At 43.0% G+C, this 18,447-nt stretch overlaps 1 protein-coding gene across 3 annotated transcripts in view; it reads left to right on the top strand.

Moving 5' to 3' along the window:
* The window catches only part of MCTP1 (multiple C2 and transmembrane domain containing 1), a 3,303,831-nt gene that overhangs the window by 3,266,499 nt on the left and 18,885 nt on the right, over nt 1–18,447 (top strand). For all 3 annotated transcript variants that reach the window (XM_069627643.1, XM_069627644.1, XM_069627642.1), the window contains one exon: nt 143–240. In XM_069627643.1, the coding sequence (XP_069483744.1) occupies nt 143–240 (98 nt within the window). The remainder of the gene's footprint in view (nt 1–142; nt 241–18,447) is intronic.

Raw genomic sequence — 18,447 nt, 5'->3', positions numbered from 1 at the left:
TCCAAAGTTGAGTAAATGAATGTTTGTGCTTAAGCCGCATTAAATATGTGCGCTTGTTGCTAACAATCTTCATGTTTTTCTAGTCATTCAACGATTTGAAAAGACAAATGATTACAGTGACATCTAAACCTTTACTTTTCAGGCATCAACAAATTTACGAAACAGATCCGGAGCCCATATACGATCGACAACAATGAACTCCTCGACTTCCTTTCTAGAGTTCCTTCGGATGTACAAGTGGTGGGTGTACATAATTTCTGCTTTAAAACTGCTCTACCGTGCCTGCCCTCAGACAGCGTGAGCTCTGTGTGTAAAAGACTTGTTAATTGGGCACCGCTGGTTCTTCTCATTTAAAAGCTGTTTGTCGTTCCTAGCTGTGTTCTGCACCATTTAAGAGTGAAAGCAATGCCTCTTCTTTCAGAGTATGCACTGACAGTGTGATGAAACCCGGGGAAATCGGCTTTCTACGATCCCTTTGATGGAAGTTGGAAGGGGGTGGGGGGGTAGGGGAGCACACCTGGACAGTTTGTTTCCTGAACCTGGTAGGCATGGCCCTTAGCAGACTCTCTGGATTGTGCCATCACAGGTGGATGATCGGGGGAGAGCCAGATGCCCATGAGATAAAATGGCCTTAGCATTCACGGTTGGTCATGAGAGGCGCACGTGTGCCTTGTCAAGGGAACACTGACATTGTGCCCATGCAGGGCTATAATGCCGGATTGAAAAAGAAATGAGTAATGCGTATTTGGAATGAAGGCTAGTAAAAACATTCCACCGGCTCTCATGTAGTGAAGTCAATGTTCATGCTAAAAAGGTGTACATCAACCAAATGTCAAAATCAGAGCACCATTAGTAGCATCATTTGACAGGAGACTGAAACCCAGCGTGTGGATATGTACACTTGCTGTACACCCATTACAATCCAGCCAAATGGTGTATTTCTGTGAAGCGGGCCAGGGTTCAGCAAAAGGTTGGATTTTATGATGTTGTGTCATGGTAGATCTGAAGTGCCCATTTTACAAATGACACTGGGTCATAATGAACAAACTATGGGGATAGGTTTTAAAACTGTGACTCAAGGCGTCTATGCCAACACATTTTTAAATTGAGTAAAAAGGTGTTTTGCAGCAAGACAAGCCTCACATGAAATGTGTTGTATCCTGAATGACTCCATGTTTGATGGACACAGATTGAATGATGGGATGGTGCCTGTAGCCCTGGACATGTCAGGGGTGCGTGTGCTCCATGAGTGTCACTTGATCCTGTAGAGCTGCATGAACGGAGGTCCGGTGAGTTCTCCTTCTGCTATCACCTACTCCTGATGATGAGATCTAGTTGTGATCTGCAACTGAAGAGTACTGGAATAAACAACACCTCGACCTCTACACCAGCCGCTTCCTGTCTCCTCTCTACAACATGCATTGTTTTATTAAATACAACGCAATTATAGGAGAGAGTATGGGGATGATCTCCCATGACATTCTCTTGATATAGTGCAACGGATGCATTTTATAATATTCTGAATGTATATTAGTCAGATATATCAAAACAGGCAGCCACAAATTCCTCAAATGTTTCACCTTTTAAAGGAATGGTTCGCCCAAAATGTTTTCTTTCAAAAATAGATAGGCAATATTAAAAAAAAATGATTGGCATTTTTTTTTTCAAAGTCCCTATGTAAAATTTTGAGCAATTGAAGCTCAAAAATGTGCAAAAGCAAGCACATGGGCGCATCCATTTTGTGAAATGGATGCCCGCCTGTGCTGGCTTTTGATTTTGCGGCACTAATGAAGGAAAAGCCAGCCAGCTGTAGTAAACAAAAGCTACCACTGGGTGGCTTTTCCTTCATTGGTGCCGGGACTCGGAGGACACGGACCGGAGACTACAGGCAGAAAAGCTGCAGCTGCATCTCGGTAGGTGCTATATTTATTTTTTTTAAATAAGCACTAGCTGTGGGTTTTTTTCTAAGTTTTCCGGGCTGGAGGAGCCCGGAAAACTTAGAAATAAAACCGCAGCTTTAAAAACTTTGTATCAGACATGCCAACATTCTGAAGCCCCTGAGAGGGAGATTTCAGCACCGAAATCGGGAGAGTGCAGTTTCCCCATAGGAATGGTTTGGGGATATTGTTATTTTAGGCAGGAGACAGTAACAAATAGTACTGTTTTAAATGAAAAAATCGGGAGTCTCCTGCCTAAATTGGGAACTTTGGCATGTATGGTTGTATTTATGTTTGCGGTCGCTTTTACAGCTGATTTATGTTTGCGGTCGCTTTTACAGCTGATTTCCCATTTGGGGCTCCCGGGCTCCCCACGGGGGGAGGAGCCTGAGAAACTTAGAAAGAAAAACTGCAGCGTTTTCAAACACAACCGCGTTGTTTTTCTGCCTAAATCTGCTTTCCCATTTGGGGCTTTAGGGCTCCCCACAGGAGTCCTAGAGCCCCAAATGGGAAAGCAGATTTAGGCAGAAACACTGCAGCATTTAGCATTGCGGAAAACAACCGCGTAGTGTTTCTGCCTAAATCTGCTTTCCCATTTGGGGCTCTAGGGCTCCCCGTGGGGATTTAGGCAGCAACACTGCGGCATGTAAACACAACCGTGTTGTGTTTCTGCCTCCCTTTGCTTTCACTTTGGGTCTCCGGTGCTCTCCTGGGGGAGCACCGGAGACCCAAAGTGATAGCCACGGCAGGCAGAAACACAATGAGGTTGTGTTTGAAAACGCTGTGGTTTTTCTTTCTGAGTTTCTCAGGCTCCTCCCCCCATGGGGAGCCAGAGAGCCCCAAATGGGAAATCAGCTGTAGGCAGAAACACCGCAGCATGTAAACACAACCAGGTTGTGTTTCTGCCTGCCTTGGCTTTCACTTTGGGTCTCCGGTGCTCTCCTGGGGGAGCACCGGAGACCCAAAGTGATAGCCACGGCAGGCAGAAACACAACGCGGTTGTGTTTGAAAACGCTGCGGTTTTTCTTTCTGCAAACATAAATACAATGTTTTTAAAGCTGCCGTTTTATTTCTAAGTTTTCCGGGCTCCTCCAGCCCGGAAAACTTAGAAAAAAAAACGCAGGCAGTGTTTATTTTTATTTAAGCAGCTTTTCTGCCTGTAGTCTCCGGTCCCCGTCCCCCGCGTACAGCACCAATGAAGGAAAAGCCACCCAGTGGTAGCTTTTGTTTACTACAGCTGGCTGGCTTTTCCTTCATTAGTGCCACAAAAGCCAAAGCGAGCACAGCGGCGGACATCCATTTCACAAAATGGATGCCCCCATGTGCTATCTTTGAGCTTGAATTGCTCACAATTTTACACAGGGACTTCGAAAATAAAAATGCCAATCGTTTTTTTTAAATATTGCCTATCTATTTTTGAAAGAAAAGATTTTGGGCAAACCATTCCAAACCAATGTTTGCCTGTATGTACAAATACACACAACAGGTTTTCTGGATGCACTTGTGAATGCAATATATGTTATGTAGGTGCCGTTGTGAATGAGCTAGTTTGTATGTTGTGTAGGTGTGTTTGTGAATTAAATAGTGAGTTTGGGTGTGTGTGTGTGTGTGTGTGTGTGTGTGTGTGTCTGTCTGTGTCGGAATGAGATAGTATGCGTGTTACAGGGGTGTTTGTATGAAAGTGCATGCATGCTCGTGGGCTGGAGTGGGCCTCTGATTGTGGAGGGCTAATTAGTACAGGCAGCATGTGCATATTTTCTGACAATGACAAAGGCATGGTGCTTTTTTAATGCTATATATGGACAAAGCCAACATGATGAGTGTTTTTTCGTAGCTATAATGACCTACATTGGTGCAGCAAGTGTGGCCATATTTTCTGACAGTGGCATGACATCTTTTTACTGGCATTGTAAGAAAAAACAACCAGTGTACTTTCTTACATGGCCATGCTGCCCTACATTGGTGCAGCCAGTTTGGACATGTTTTCATTCAGTGGCGTGGCATGGCATTCTTTGGTGGGATTTTGTTCTTATGTGAGTGGGGTCATTAGTGCTGTCAGCATGAATATTTTGCCTACAGTGGTCAGAGCATTTTATTTGGTGTTATGGGCAAAGCCAACATGATGATGAGTATTCTTATAGGGGAAAGGGTGCAGTGTTGCATGCATTGTGCACATTTTTTCTTCCAGTCGGTATACTGTTATATTTTTACTGTTATTATGGGGCAAATCCAACATGAGTTTTCATATGTGGGGGAGGGGTCTATGTGTACAGGCTGCACGTCGCTGATGCATATTCCACCGTTGCCAGAAGCAGAACATTATTATATGCCTCATATTATCCCAGAAGGCACAGCGAGAGGTAACATCCCCCAGGAATAGCATACCACAGAGCGATCCCACCAATGAGCTGATAGGGCGGGAGCCCGACCCTTGGTAAATCACCCACAGAGCAGTACCAATAAGTCATCCTCATAACAGGCGTGGATATGAAGAATTTAGCGAGAACATGAGCAATTTGACAAATTAATTTGCAGTGCAGTTTATACTTCATGGTATCAGATGGCAATAATAGTCCAGTTAGTATACATCTGCACAATTGCAAATACAATGATACTTGCACAAATATACACACATATAAAAACAGAAGAGTCACTGTCCAGCTTGTCATTGAAAGGGGGATATGTGCAGAAATATTGTTTGTACATATGTCCACTTGTGCCGGGTATGGCAATTGGGCTGTGCCCCTGTTAAACACATGCAGCGTTAATGGGGGCTACCACATTCGCGCTCATCATGGCTGGCCTTGCAGTTTTTAAAACGGACTATTTTTATTGACAGACACATTCCCTGTTGTGGGTTTATAAACAGAATCAAAACTAGCATCAATCATATGGACGTCCTCACAGCAGTACATATGAAATACTGCATTAAATCTAAATGGATTTCATTTAGTATCCTCAGATAATTCTGTAATGTGATTTGGTAGGATAATTTGAAACTTTTCATGATTATTAAAGCCAATGCATTCTTATCGAAATGAAATCAATTCAATTGGAACACAGAGAAAATGTAGGAGTACATTCTTCAATGCAAAGCCAATGTAATGTATAGGACAAGGAACTCATTATTTGTGTATATTTTCAATAAAGGCTGCAGTAATCCTCTCTTGAAGAAAATAAAATAATTCTTCAAAGCCCATTAAGTACATTGACCGGCGCCCTTGGTACTAACCTGATCACATATATTTACTGCAGAAAAAGCTGGTGAAAAACATTGATGAAAAATATCTCATATCTTCCGATCTGAAGAAAGTAGAACTTCAAAGAATGCATGAGTAAGACAGTAAGACAAAAACCTCTCTCTCCAGACTGCCCCTGACCCCCACCCGCCGCTTCACTCTCCCAACCCTGTTTTGTTACTACCTCCATCACTTTGTCTATTCCCTTGTTTAAGTGTTACCTAGTCCACCCCCCCCCAACCATCTTCAAAGGCGGGCTACTCATCCATACCCGTATTGATGTTTAAGGCACATGGTGTCCTGTCTTATCTAAGCTAAGTGTTTCTGTTAGAAGCACAATGTTCTTTCAATAAGAACAATAAATGCAATCGAGCGGCAGGACAATTTCAGCAAAAGGTATGTTTGTAGTTGAGAGAGAGGGGAAGAGTGGGTTTGGGTAGGATTCAGCATGGGAAGGAAATAGATTTAGGTAATCGGTTCCTCCCCCTGTAAAAGAAAAGTAAAAAAAAAGGTCGTTGATGATAGGAGGTTATTGGCTGGTAAAGAAAGCAGAGTTCAATGTTAATATTAAAGGTATTTATACCGAGCACCGTCACCAACGGAATTGGTCCCCAGGCGCTTAGGCGGATCTGTAAACAAGGGGGTGGATTAGTAGGGAGAAGAGGGTGCAGGAAAGTGAGAAGGTGCTATCCGGTCGGCAGCTTTCGTTCGGTTTTCACTGTGCCCTGACCTACGGTGTGAATATCGGATCGATGCGAGCCCTCATGTGTTGTTTGTGCGATTTATGTGTTGATTGTTTGTTGTTACAGTGTGGTGAAGTGCGTGCAGTTTGCTCTGTGAGCAGTGGTTGTGTGAGTTTTTGCAGAAATTTGAGCTTTGGGTTAGTGGTTTATATGTCTCTTAATCCTTGTAATTCTTGGTGTGTGTATCTGGTTGTCATACGGGTAGGTATATTCTTTCTCTTGTCTTTCCTGTCTGTCTAGGCGATGGCGTGGCTGGTTCTGAGCTATGATATTTGACCTTATTACACTCGGTTGGGCGAGCGTTATCCCCCACTCTGGTATTGGTGCTGTATTTACATTTACCCGTTCCCTTCCTATCCATATACTGTCGGAGTTCCATTTCTGCCTGTGATTACACTGTGTGAGATAGGGAAGGGGTGACGAGTGAGATAGGGAAGGGGTGACGAGTGAGATAGGGAAGGGGGAACGAGTGAGATAGGGAAGGGGTGACGAGTGAGATAGGGAAGGGGTGACGAGTGAGATAGGGAAGGGGGAACGAGTGAGATAGGGAAGTGGGAACGAGTGAGATAGGGAAGGGGTGACGAGTGAGATAGGGAAGGGGGGACGAGTGAGATAGGGAAGGGGGAACGAGTGAGATAGGGAAGGGGGGAACGAGTGAGATAGGGAAGGGGGGACGAGTGAGATAGGGAAGGGGGGACGAGTGAGATAGGGAAGGGGGGACGAGTGAGATAGGGAAGGGGGAACGAGTGAGATAGGGAAGGGGGGAACGAGTGAGATAGGGAAGGGGGGAACGAGAGAGATAGTGAAGGGGGGACGAGTGAGATAGGGAAGGGGTGACGAGTGAGATAGGGAAGGGGGGACGAGTGAGATAGGGAAGGGGGGAACGAGTGAGATAGGGAAGGGGGGACGAGTCAGATAGGGAAGGGGGGACGAGTGAGATAGGGAAGGGGGGAACGAGTGAGATAGGGAAGGGGGGACGAGTGAGATAGGGAAGGGGGAACGAGTGAGATAGGGAAGGGGGGACGAGTGAGATAGGGAAGGGGGAACGAGTGAGGTAGGGAAGGGGGGACGAGTGAGATAGGGAAGGGGTGACGAGTGAGATAGGGAAGGGGGAAATGGTAAGGGAGCAGGGTGTTCCACTTGTTTAAAATTGTCAGTTTTAAGACATAACCCAAAATTGAGTAGATTGTATTTGCATCAACCATTATTTGCCTTAAATTAAATTAGTCAGATTAATTATTGGCGGAGTAAACCTTTCGTCAGAAATCTCTCCTAAACAATGCCTAGAATCCTATTTCAAATTTCTATCACAACCTCTCAACTATTCCGTCCGAACAGCCAAGCCAAATTTCACTTTCTACTATTACATGCAGCACAGGGTGAGTCAAAATAGATGTGGGACATGTAGACGAGATGGCGGGTGACTATTTTGAGTTTTTAAATACGTTGCGTTCAATGTAAAACACGTTAGGACTGCACATAATTTGGGCGCCTTGTTATGCATGGCTTCACATCTGCCCGCAATGGATGCTTGCATACTGTAGTCTGTGAAAGTATTGCAGGGCAGAGGTTGGCTGCCCCGGGGTGTTCTTTTGCTCTGGCTTGTATCCTGTGTCATGCAAAACGCAATTGCACATGCAGTTAGTCACTCCGTTGTCAATGAAATGAGGGATGTGCATGAACTACATGTTACCCTTCAGGTGTAGTAACGAAGTCACCTGTAGGAGTGCAATGGAGAAGAAGTGAGGCTCTCTGCGGCCCAGTGGAATCCACCCATTAAGTGATACAACCCTTGGAGGTGGTATATGGGAGCGTCCCCAGAGGCCCTTCCACACACTAAACACCAGGAAGCCCCGAAACCCCATTTGAATGCCAGCTCTCACAAAATGGCCACTGGTTACATGGCTTATCTGAGTAACCACTTGAGGTCCCATGCACTCACATCCTGGCAAGTAAATTGTGACAGAGAAAAGACACACATACATCAGCAGCCTGAGGGTGATGACCAGGACAGTACAGTAGACGTAACAGTCATCGCCCATCGGTTCGGCAGACACCAGGGTAGTGAGGCACTTCAGCGGGTGAGCATGAACATAGAAGCACAGAAAAGCAGTTAGCCACTCGGTGAGGACACAGCACAGAACAGTCATGAGCATAGAGGTGGAGTGACCTGTGGCGACACCTGATGCCATGAGGCGCCTGCCTGATTCTAACATGGTGACCAGCCTATTGTTTTCAATGTTAGTGAACATAGTAAACAGAAAGTCGCAGTACACATGGGAGTCCTGAAAGGGAGAAGGGAAACACCTGAAGGATAGGTGGGACCATTACAATACTCTGATCCGATTCAAGCAGGAGAGTGTGCGCCCAACCATTTGCAAACCTTAGTGAATTTAAAATGAATCAGAAAGAAGTCAACAATCAGGACGTGAGGACAGTATTCCAGCAAGTTGGTGTAGCATCAGAGACCATGAGAGGGGGCATGACGATTGGGTGGCTGAGCAAGCGACCCCTATCTATCCCCAGGGAGATCAGGCAGTAAGGAATAGACTGGCAAGGGCTTGGAGGCATTGGGAAAGAAAGGCCTGTGATCAGCCTACTAAGGGCTATTCCCAGAACCTTGTGGAGCCCAAAGACCACCTGAGCTTGGAAAGAAAATGTAGCATTCTATTAGGGCAAGATCTAGAAAGCTGGGACTCAAGCCAACGAGGGTGGTGACACTTGACTGGTGAGTGAGAAACATCCAAGTCGGTGGAAGAAATTCATGCTGTTAATCATTTAAGTATCCCCTAAGGCTAGGGAGAGTGATACGTTCTGGCTGATAGGCATGCGCTGTGTTTCTATCTACAGAGCCTAGGAGGGTAATTAGAGATCAGAGGGCCACTCTATCTCTGCCTGGAGTAATCATCAAAGGAAACAATGAATCGTGCTGGGGGGCGTAAAACACTCTGAGGCTGAGAGTGAAAAGAAGGAGGCCCCTAGAGTGGGAGATCCAGAATCCAGAATATAGAATTGCATTTGTACTGGGACAGAATGCCCCCTTTGTAAAGACCCTTGCACTTGGTTTGGTTAATCCTGCAGCGTGACACTTTTATCCACAATGTGCTTCCCTAGTGCTTTTTGGGGTCCTCCAACCCGTTTTCCCTGAATACTGGAGCCCTGGGGTGAAGTGTTACTTAAGGGAAACCTTGGAAACATCTCGCCCAGATGGGTCAAGCCAGGGTTAGAGAAATAGAGAACCACTCGTTCTTGGTTGGTTAATTTGTTTCCTCTGCAGTTCATGATTTGAATAGTATGACCAAGTAGTCCACCCCCTTCTGCTGTACACCCTTGCTTCCCCTGTCAAGCCATTAATTCAACCGCCCCCAGGAAGTGAATACAGATGTTAATCACAATTTACTGGTAAGTTGTCTGTTTGGTTTATCCTCCAGCAAGCCAGTGCACACATCTCCTCGGTAAAATAGACATGAAAATTAAACAACTGGAAATTTAGCAAGACTTCAGAGGAAAAAAGAAAGAATTTGCAAAAGCCATCTGAACTTTCATTCAGGCTGACATCTCAAGGTCAAGAGGCTCAGACTCCAGCAGGTAGTCTGATGCATGGGAAGGCACCGCCTCCAATGGTGAAACCCTTTCCTCCAGTGACCTCTAACGTTCCAGTTTGTCATGAATATGAACGGCAAAGGTTCACATGCATTCTGCGCAGCGGTGGAGGCAGCGGCCCAGACAGATCCACCGGAGATTCTCAGACAAACAAAGACTGGATTGCTTAGAGCCACACAGGTGCTGGGACCTGCTACCTCCAACTCAAAAATGGAAAGAACTGTGTCAAGGTAGACAGGAGGGCGGTTAGGAGCTCAGGTTAGACCTTTTTGTCATGAGGGACTCGGCTGAATGAAACACTCAGGCGTTCTGATTGTCTGGCATGTTTTTTGCTTAGTTCTGAACACGGATGTTAACCATGTGCCGGAATGGCACAAGCGGGGCACGCGTTTCAGAACAAGCTAAAGCACAAGCGCACATGAGAAAACTCTGCGCGTCCACCAAGCATTCTAGGGAGGTGTGCGCTTCCCTGTAGCGCCATGTCTTGCTGCCAGTTCAGATTGGCACCTAGAGGCAGTTTTATCTGATGCAGGCACAAAAATATAACCCTTTAGCCCACCCCCAAATACATTCACTATAAAGGTTCTAAAGATAAAAGATCCCATATATGGGGAGTCAATGTATAGGATTCGATTAAAACACTATACACCATTTTTACTCACACACTCTCAACAGTGTTCCAGCAGAAAGGTCTATATTCTTATAAAAGAGCAATTCATTTATTTTATCTCCATCAAAACGGACCCATGGGAGCAATTAATCTATTAGTCGCGGGATCTTACTTAATAACCTGTGACTAGCACATGTCTGTACCCGCCCCTTAACATTTTTCAGGAGACTCCAAAAGAGTTCAACAATTTTTGGCATAGTGTCAGTCACACTTCAACCGCTCCCGACTGGGGATCTGAAAGTTGCATTTATACGGTCGCATCTTTGTGAAGATGCTACCGATACTGGGATACCTTTTAACACCGTCTAAAGCAACGTTTGAGCAGCATCATTTGGCACAAACTGCACATCTGCAACACCTGTCACGTAAAAAGCAACTTTTGGATGTGGTGAGGTATGTCACTCGTGTTCACCAATGAACGCAACAATGCAATTGACGGATGTGTCTACCACGGCCACCTTTTATGCAGGGTTGGGAGGTATGTTCTTTGGCATTGGTTGTTGAAAGACCATGGTTAGCATCCACTAAACATGATTGTATGCAGCAGGAAAATGTATGCATATGTTGCTGGCAGTCATGTGAGGAAGTATCCTGAATTGTCGGCTGCCGCCAATTCCTGATCCTAATTAAAGGATATCAGTCGAGCTAAGGTTGTTATAGTAAATCCATTCCTAATAATGTAAATTGCTTTTTTTTTACTAGTCTGCTTTGACCGAAGTTGCAGCCCTTTAAAAGTCAGGGGCTTCTGGTGAATTTATGAATCAAGAATTCATTCGACAATACAGACTTGTATTGGTGCATAATGGGATGAAGTGACCTCAAGGTCATCGTAACATGGACTTGGGAAGGACATCCCTAGGTCCTCGAAGTCAGTAAGTATGCCTGGAGGGCATTTCCCAAGCCCGGGCCAACAAACCCAACAGAGAGGAACTACATGTACCATAATACCTATCTACTACAGAGGAGCAACCTGGAATGAATCCAGAAGACACAGTTACAGAGCCAGGCCCAGAAAGACTTTCAGGAGGTCCTAGGAAATCCATATAAGTGCTCTTCTCACCTCAAATAGGATCATGGAGAACTCACTCCTTGCTCCAATTTAATACCCACGGTAGAAGAGGAAAGCTCCACCCTCACCAGTGCAGCAACCGGACACCCAGACTACAAGTAACCCTTGGGAAATCTCCTGAAACCACCCCTCCTTTAAAACCAATAGGGGAAACACCAACATCACACAACATATAAAAGAAAGGGTTTTGTAGCCTCCAAACTCTTCAAAAGAACTTTATAGCACACAGACAGACCTCCTTGATACAAAGGATATAAGTATCGAACCCCAAGGGGAAGAGGGAAAGAGAGCAGCAGCTGATGCCCATCCACCAGGAAAAACATGCAAGAGATTGAAGATGGCCACCAACCTATTAAAAGACTTCCTTCAGGAAGTAAGGACTACAAGAGATTCCAGTGACTGAGCATGCTCATATATATCACATGACCTGCCGCTCACTCAGGGGGAGGAGGCAGGTGTTGACAGACAGGGCATGGCAAACTCTATGTGTTTACAGGATACGCCGAGGACTGGTGGAGGTATGAGAAACTGGTCAAGTGTCGAGGGAGTGGTGGCAAGCAGAGAAGAGGAAGGAAGAGGAAGGAGATGAGAGGAGAAGAGAAAGAGATTACCTCTGGACTGCCTCTTCTTTTGGGATGGGACCAAGCATGATTTGCACATTGGCTTTCTCCCCTTCTAGAAGGGCATGACAGACTGAACATTGATGGCCTAGATGGTTGTTCAGAAAAATGACAGTGGTTATGACTGATTCAAAATCTTCAAGCTATCATCCTTCAGCTTTGCTAATGTCACCTGAGTGCGGCAGGTATGCACCGACATGGGTCCCATAACTGCTGTGCCTAAGGACCCAAGCTACACCTTAGTGATGAGTCTCAATGAGGCTGAAACATGTCTGAAGATGCTTGTGGTCCTGTGCAGAAGAGCTCTCACCAAGCAGTTTGGGCTGGACTGCTCTTTTTGGGATGGAGCCAAGCCTGATTTGTAAATGGTGTCTGCATTCTGTAGTAGCATGACAGGCTGCAAAACAGTTTAATGTAACGTTGCACAGAGCAATGCTAGTGGTTATGATTGATTCACAAGCTTCCCGTCATCAACCTTCAGGTTTGTTAAATCCAAGGCAATGACATCCTTCTGTTGCTGAAGCTTATTGCATTACATTACCCATTTTTGTCCCAAACTATAACTTTCCCTATTATGCCTTATTTGAAATCCAAGGTTTTGTATAAGCTTCATGATGAGCCCACTCTGCTTCATGGATCTAAGCTTGTACCAGAACCAGTTTACATGGTAGACCATACCGCTGCACATCACATCTGATGCAGTGTGTTTGTGATTTTTGACACTGCACAAGGGCGTATTGAGTCTCTTAAATTTGATATAACTAGTTCCCCTGTTTTCCTGCTGATTTTAGGTACTCCTTGCTTGTGTATCTATAACATAGTGATAGATTAAGTGGAAGAAAAAAAGTACGTTTTCATCCCGATGGTGTCAAGAACATGTTTACAATTATTCACAAATTGTACTTATGCATGCTCTTGTTTGCCCTATACTAATTGTTAGCATGCCAACATTTTCTAGAGAATTTAGAGAGGTATTCTCTGATAAAGATGCTTAAAGATTGATACATTACAGTTTTTATGTTTGTCCTATTGATTTGAATCCAGATGCTACAGGTCTGCCTGGAAGGATATACACCATAACCATGAATGGGGGCATTTAACATAGGAACTATCTCACTCAGAATGTGCGCAAAATGTTTATTGTACACTCCATATCTACCAGAGGTGTACCGATCTGCTTTGTCCCCAAGACAAGTGGGGAATTAAGGCCCTGCGTGGTCTATAGGATATTGAATACAATTACTATTCCCAGCCAGTGTCCTTTATTTTCTTTTTATTTATTGGGCATTTATAATGTGCCTATACACAATGTTTTTCAAGGTGCAATTGATAGGCGCACCAATGATTACAACTCTTTATAGGTCAATCAAGGAAAGCACTTTTTTTTTCGCTAATCTTGATCTTAGAGAAGCTTACAATTTGGTTAGAATCTGCAATAGGGATGAATGTAACAAAGCTTTCGACTCCTGCTATGGTCACATTTAGTACCAATAATGCTGTATGGGCTATTTACTGCCTGTACCTTCCAACTCTTAATGATATACTCTAGGACTGTGTATGGACTTTTATCACGTACATCAGTAGTATAGCCTGATCTCTTCTGAATCATTGGGTAACCACAATTTACATGTTATTGAGTTTCTCACTCATGTATGACAAAATAATTAGTTTGCAAAATAGAGAAAGGTTAATTTGGCACAAATTCATTATTATTTTTGTAAAATATTTTTTGTTTAATTATTACAAACTTTTAAAAGACAATTCCAATAGCACATTTAAAACTTTACATAAACATAAATTAAAAACACAATCCACAAGTGGACCCATATGCCCGAAACACCATAGAAGTTAACACCATAATCGTACTTGGGGCAGCACCGCCTCAAAAAATGTAACCACTGCAAAAATCATAGATGTTTTTTCCCATAGAAGAAGCATATGCCACCATTCTTCCAGCAAGAGCGAAGTGACATCTGCTACACTGGAGTATAGAAACCTAGTTCTTACCTCATGCAGTGATCAAATGTTTCAATGATTCAATTGCATTTCCCTCAACACAAAACCTACATGTAGGTACATTCACGTCCAACCTCAGAACTTGTCTCTTATAACTTGTCAGTACCTCCCTGGTTGGATACACATTGAATCTAACCCTCATAAATTGGGATCGAAAGTACGGGCAAGGAAATGTCTTCAAGTTCTCCAGAATAGAATTAATCAATCTATACTTGTTACCAAAATTACCAGTTTATAGTGATTCCTTTTTTCCTGCATATTTATCCGATCCCACTGTTGTCATTTCTTTTTAACAAACTTGGGGTTGTACAACAGGACTGCAATTGTGGTGAGTCCAAACACCTGTTAAATCTATCTCCCGATACATTGAGCGGCCAGTCTACTTCACCATTTATTCCCTTATTTAAAATTTCTAGGGGCCTTGCTAAATTTGTCAAGATAGATTTCCGTCAAAGAACTAGCGACTTCCACAGCACTGTCGCATATAGTGATTGCAACCCTATCTCAAATCTAATCAAGGCCAGGGGGAGACTATTGGGCAGATGTGAAAGTTTCTTCCAAAGAAAAACCCTCCAAAGCATCCCAGATCTGCCATGGCAAGTGATGCCCGGTCTCTGCCCTGTATGTAACGGACGTCGTCCCGTTTTGTTTATAAAAGGCTAGGACTGTAACAATGCTAAACTTTCCATATCTCCTATGTAAAGCCTGTCCATGAGCATCTCAACTTTTTGCGTTTGCTCTCAGTTCTGCCACCCGAATAGCCTTGTTTATGCTCTGGTTTAACCGGATCCCTAAATACAAGATCAAGGTGGCCACTGGCACGGGTTCATGGTCTATGTGCCATTTGAACCCTTATACAGCCTCCCTCCTAATGGTTTCAAGACCAATATTTTCGATTTCTTCACATTGATCTCTAAATCATTTTCGATCATGTATTCTTGTAGGGGGTCCAGTCTGCTGTTGCAGGCCTAGTTGCGTTTGGTCGATTAAGACCAGATCGTCTACATAGAGGATCCAAGGTAAAGGTCTCCCATTAAGTTTAGTTGGAAAAGCATTTACATGTAGTTGACTGTCCCCCAAGTCTGTGAGACATAAATTGAACAATATTGGGGCAAGTGGACATCCTTACTTCAGTCCCTTATATGTCTTCATTTCTTTAGACAATTGTTCCTCCAAATTCAATGTAACTTGAATTTTCCTAGATAAATATAGCTCCATTACTGGTTGTAATAGGTCTATGGGGCATTTCCATTTACCTAATTTCACTCAGTCTTATCCTGTTGATGCTATCGAACGCTTGTTTCAACTTGATACACACCAAAATGATCTTTGTTCTCTTTTTCATCGACTGCAGCTTTCATAAATTCAGGAGAAAGAGGTTCAAACAGGTTCCTAACCCTGTAACAAAGCCTGTCTGGTGAAGATCTAGCCTACCTCTCTGAATGCCCACAAGTTCAGGCGGCGGGATTTCAGAATTCTGTAGATGGAATCTGTATGGACAAATCAAATATACATGCTGTCTGATGATGTCCCACTCCAAACTTTGTAAAAATGTACAGAGGTTAATCAAGGTCACACCTTTTCAGAGATGTTTTAACAAGGGGTCTTCATGAATTTTGTCAACCATTATCACGCTCACCAAAAAGGGAGGTGGCAGTTGTAAACATGGTCTGATTTTTGCTTTCTTAAAGTGCACTTTCACATAATCTCATGTTTATGGCATCCAGGTGTACTTTTTCCCTTTTATAGTACATTCCAAATGTAGCTCATTTGAGCTATTCTTTCCCAGAGATATGTTAGCACTGAAGAATTTACATGAAGCAGATTTCTTTGAAGAACACAATGAAGTTCAGAACAACATTCCACTATTTGTATAAAACAATTGCTTGCTCAAAAAGGAGCTTTTCATCAGTGAAGACATTACTCAGAGGTTTCAGAGGTACCAAAAAGGGTCTGGAATTCAGGATTCTTACGAACGACAAATTGTGTCCATCGTCGATTTCCATGCAGAATGCCTTTTCCCTCCAATTTCTACTTCTGTGTATCCTATCAGCCGGGTGAAAGGCATGATAAAACCGATTCTCCATACCAGTTGACTAAAGTGAAGGAATCTAAGATACCAGATGAACAGCTTTTTTTTATCAAATTCAGGGATTGTTGCTGCTCTCTGCAATGTACCTGCCAGAGAATTGTTGTTCCTTTCAGGGATAGAGATAGAACAGGTTAATACAGATTATTGGATTTCAGAACAGCTGCCTTTAAGAGGCGCTTAGCTTGGTCTCTTCTTTGGGTGTGTATGGCGTCAAGGTCCTTGTCATTATCATTCTTTCATGGAGCATGTTTAGCAAGGCACCCAGGCATCCCTAGGACATTTGAACTACTATCTCATTTGTTTAAGTGCCTCGGTGCGCATAAACAAGTGTCTAGAAATGCGTGCTCATGCATGACATGTGCTACAGATAAGTCTTAACGTCATGCACCATTGCCTTTGTTAGTGGATCTGATAATGGTGGATTCTCTCACCAAATTTATTAATTTAATCAGATTTTCGAAACTGCCTATTGTGCATGAGGGCCAAGTCGTTTTCTGCAAGACATTACAAACTCTCTGTTCTTGCTGAAGATCTTGGATAAGGCAGCTACTATCCAAATGGTCAGAAGACTTGAGAAAAATGCCCCAAGTAGAGATTACAGATAACCTTTTGGCAATACTGCCAAGTGAAGGTAAAGGTGAAACACTTCAAATGCTTTCATAATCAATTAATCTCAAAATCAATAGATAATGCAGCCCATCGGGTATGTATGATGAAATATAAAAATGTAATTAATGGTGGAGGAAGATGCCAAATGGCCAATGCATTTCGGTCCTTCATCAGGGCAAAATCTACAAGTGACACATATCAAAGTAATGAAATAAAGATACATTGTCTAATCATGCTTCTCCTGGCACGCGCCATAACAAGATACAACTTCAAACATAAAAGCAATATATATTTTGTCCTTTATTAACGTGCTATTAGTTTACAGGAGAAACTTTTTTTAAATATCATACACTTTCAAAACGTACATAGGTAACATTAGAAAGTCAATACAGAGTAAAAAAAGTAATACAACTCCATGATCACTTAAGCAATTTAAAAACAACATTGTGCCAGCATTAAAAGAGATGCTTAGTCAGGACTGAAATTCAGGTTAGTGAAATTATGTCTACGTCTTTAGAATCATTAAAAAATTAAGATTATTTAAAAACCTAAGTAAGGCCAGTGTCAAACATAATACGTGTCCTGAGACAATCCGCTGCCAGAATACTTCCATGTAGAGCCAGCCACTGTCATGTGCACATTTATTAAAAATACTAACTTCTTAGTCACAGCAGACCCAGGCACTCAACGACTATGTGACTTAAACTTTCTTCTATACCATACCTGATACTCTGCAGTATTCTCAACTGAGCTTCCGATGGTCACCCACGCTTCTAATCTGTTTTAGTTCCCTGTCAATAACATGTTCAGCCTGAATTTCATGAACTGCATTCGCCAGATCCTATCAGGTATAATAGTCAAGTATTTCGGGATGGTGCCATGACGACGTAGGTCCTATTTTAAGTGCTCGTATAAACAATAGGTCATGACATGATCCCTGGTGTCACTCCAATCCGTAATACACATTCTCCTTTTGAGTCCCATGGGATTTCCGGCTTAAAAAGATGAATTGGTCCTACAGTCAGCCATAATCTTTTCTGCTATTAACCCGATGTTATATTTTAAGTATGCGATTTATAAAACCATGACAGTATGTATTTAAATCCTCATCTAGGGAACTCTCCTCCCGGAGAAGTATTTTTCTATAACATTTTAAAATACGCCATTGATACCAAGCCTTCATAGATATCAGCCCTAATTCAGAAAATATTACCGAATTGCGCGCGCAATTTGGCATGTTAAGAGTACCTTTCCATATAATGGCCTCAATTAATCCAAGATCAATAGTTTCTGCCAGCAATATGAAACCTGTGAAAACAAAAAGTTGAGCACAGAAAAAATAAAAAAGGAGAAAGAAATGTTAAAAAAGTATTTTAAACGAAAGGCAAAAATTAAGTAAAAATGGTACCTCAGTGTTCTCAACTCTTAATGCACACTGTGCATCTATAACACTGAGTCTGCTTGTAAATACATATATCTCAATAGCTTTGTGAAGGCTACAAATTCAATGGGTGTAATGCCCAGGTTAGAATATATAATGAACCACAATTTAAGAAATGTAAAAGAGGTAAGGAAACTAGTAGAGTTACAGGGCGCTACATCATACCTCATCAACAAGCTGAGTGGCCGCTACCCGATGGCACATCCGACTGCGTCGGTGCCTGCTACAAGGTGCTTTCCTCATAAAGCATCTCTATTGCTCTGTGCCATCCTCTCGTCACTATGCACCCACGTCGTGACGACAAAATGTCTGACGTAATAACAACTCTAAATTATAGTCCCGTCTCAATAGAACGCAACATCGGTTTAGCAAGCAAATATGATATGATATGAAAATATGATATGATAT

Source organism: Ambystoma mexicanum, chromosome 6p (assembly GCF_040938575.1).
Source record: "Ambystoma mexicanum isolate Mex_15411 chromosome 6p, UKY_AmexF1_1, whole genome shotgun sequence".
NCBI classification, from domain to species: Eukaryota; Metazoa; Chordata; class Amphibia; order Caudata; family Ambystomatidae; genus Ambystoma; species Ambystoma mexicanum.
Note: the sequence above shows the minus strand (reverse complement) of the source record. Positions and strands in the feature narration are given on the sequence as shown.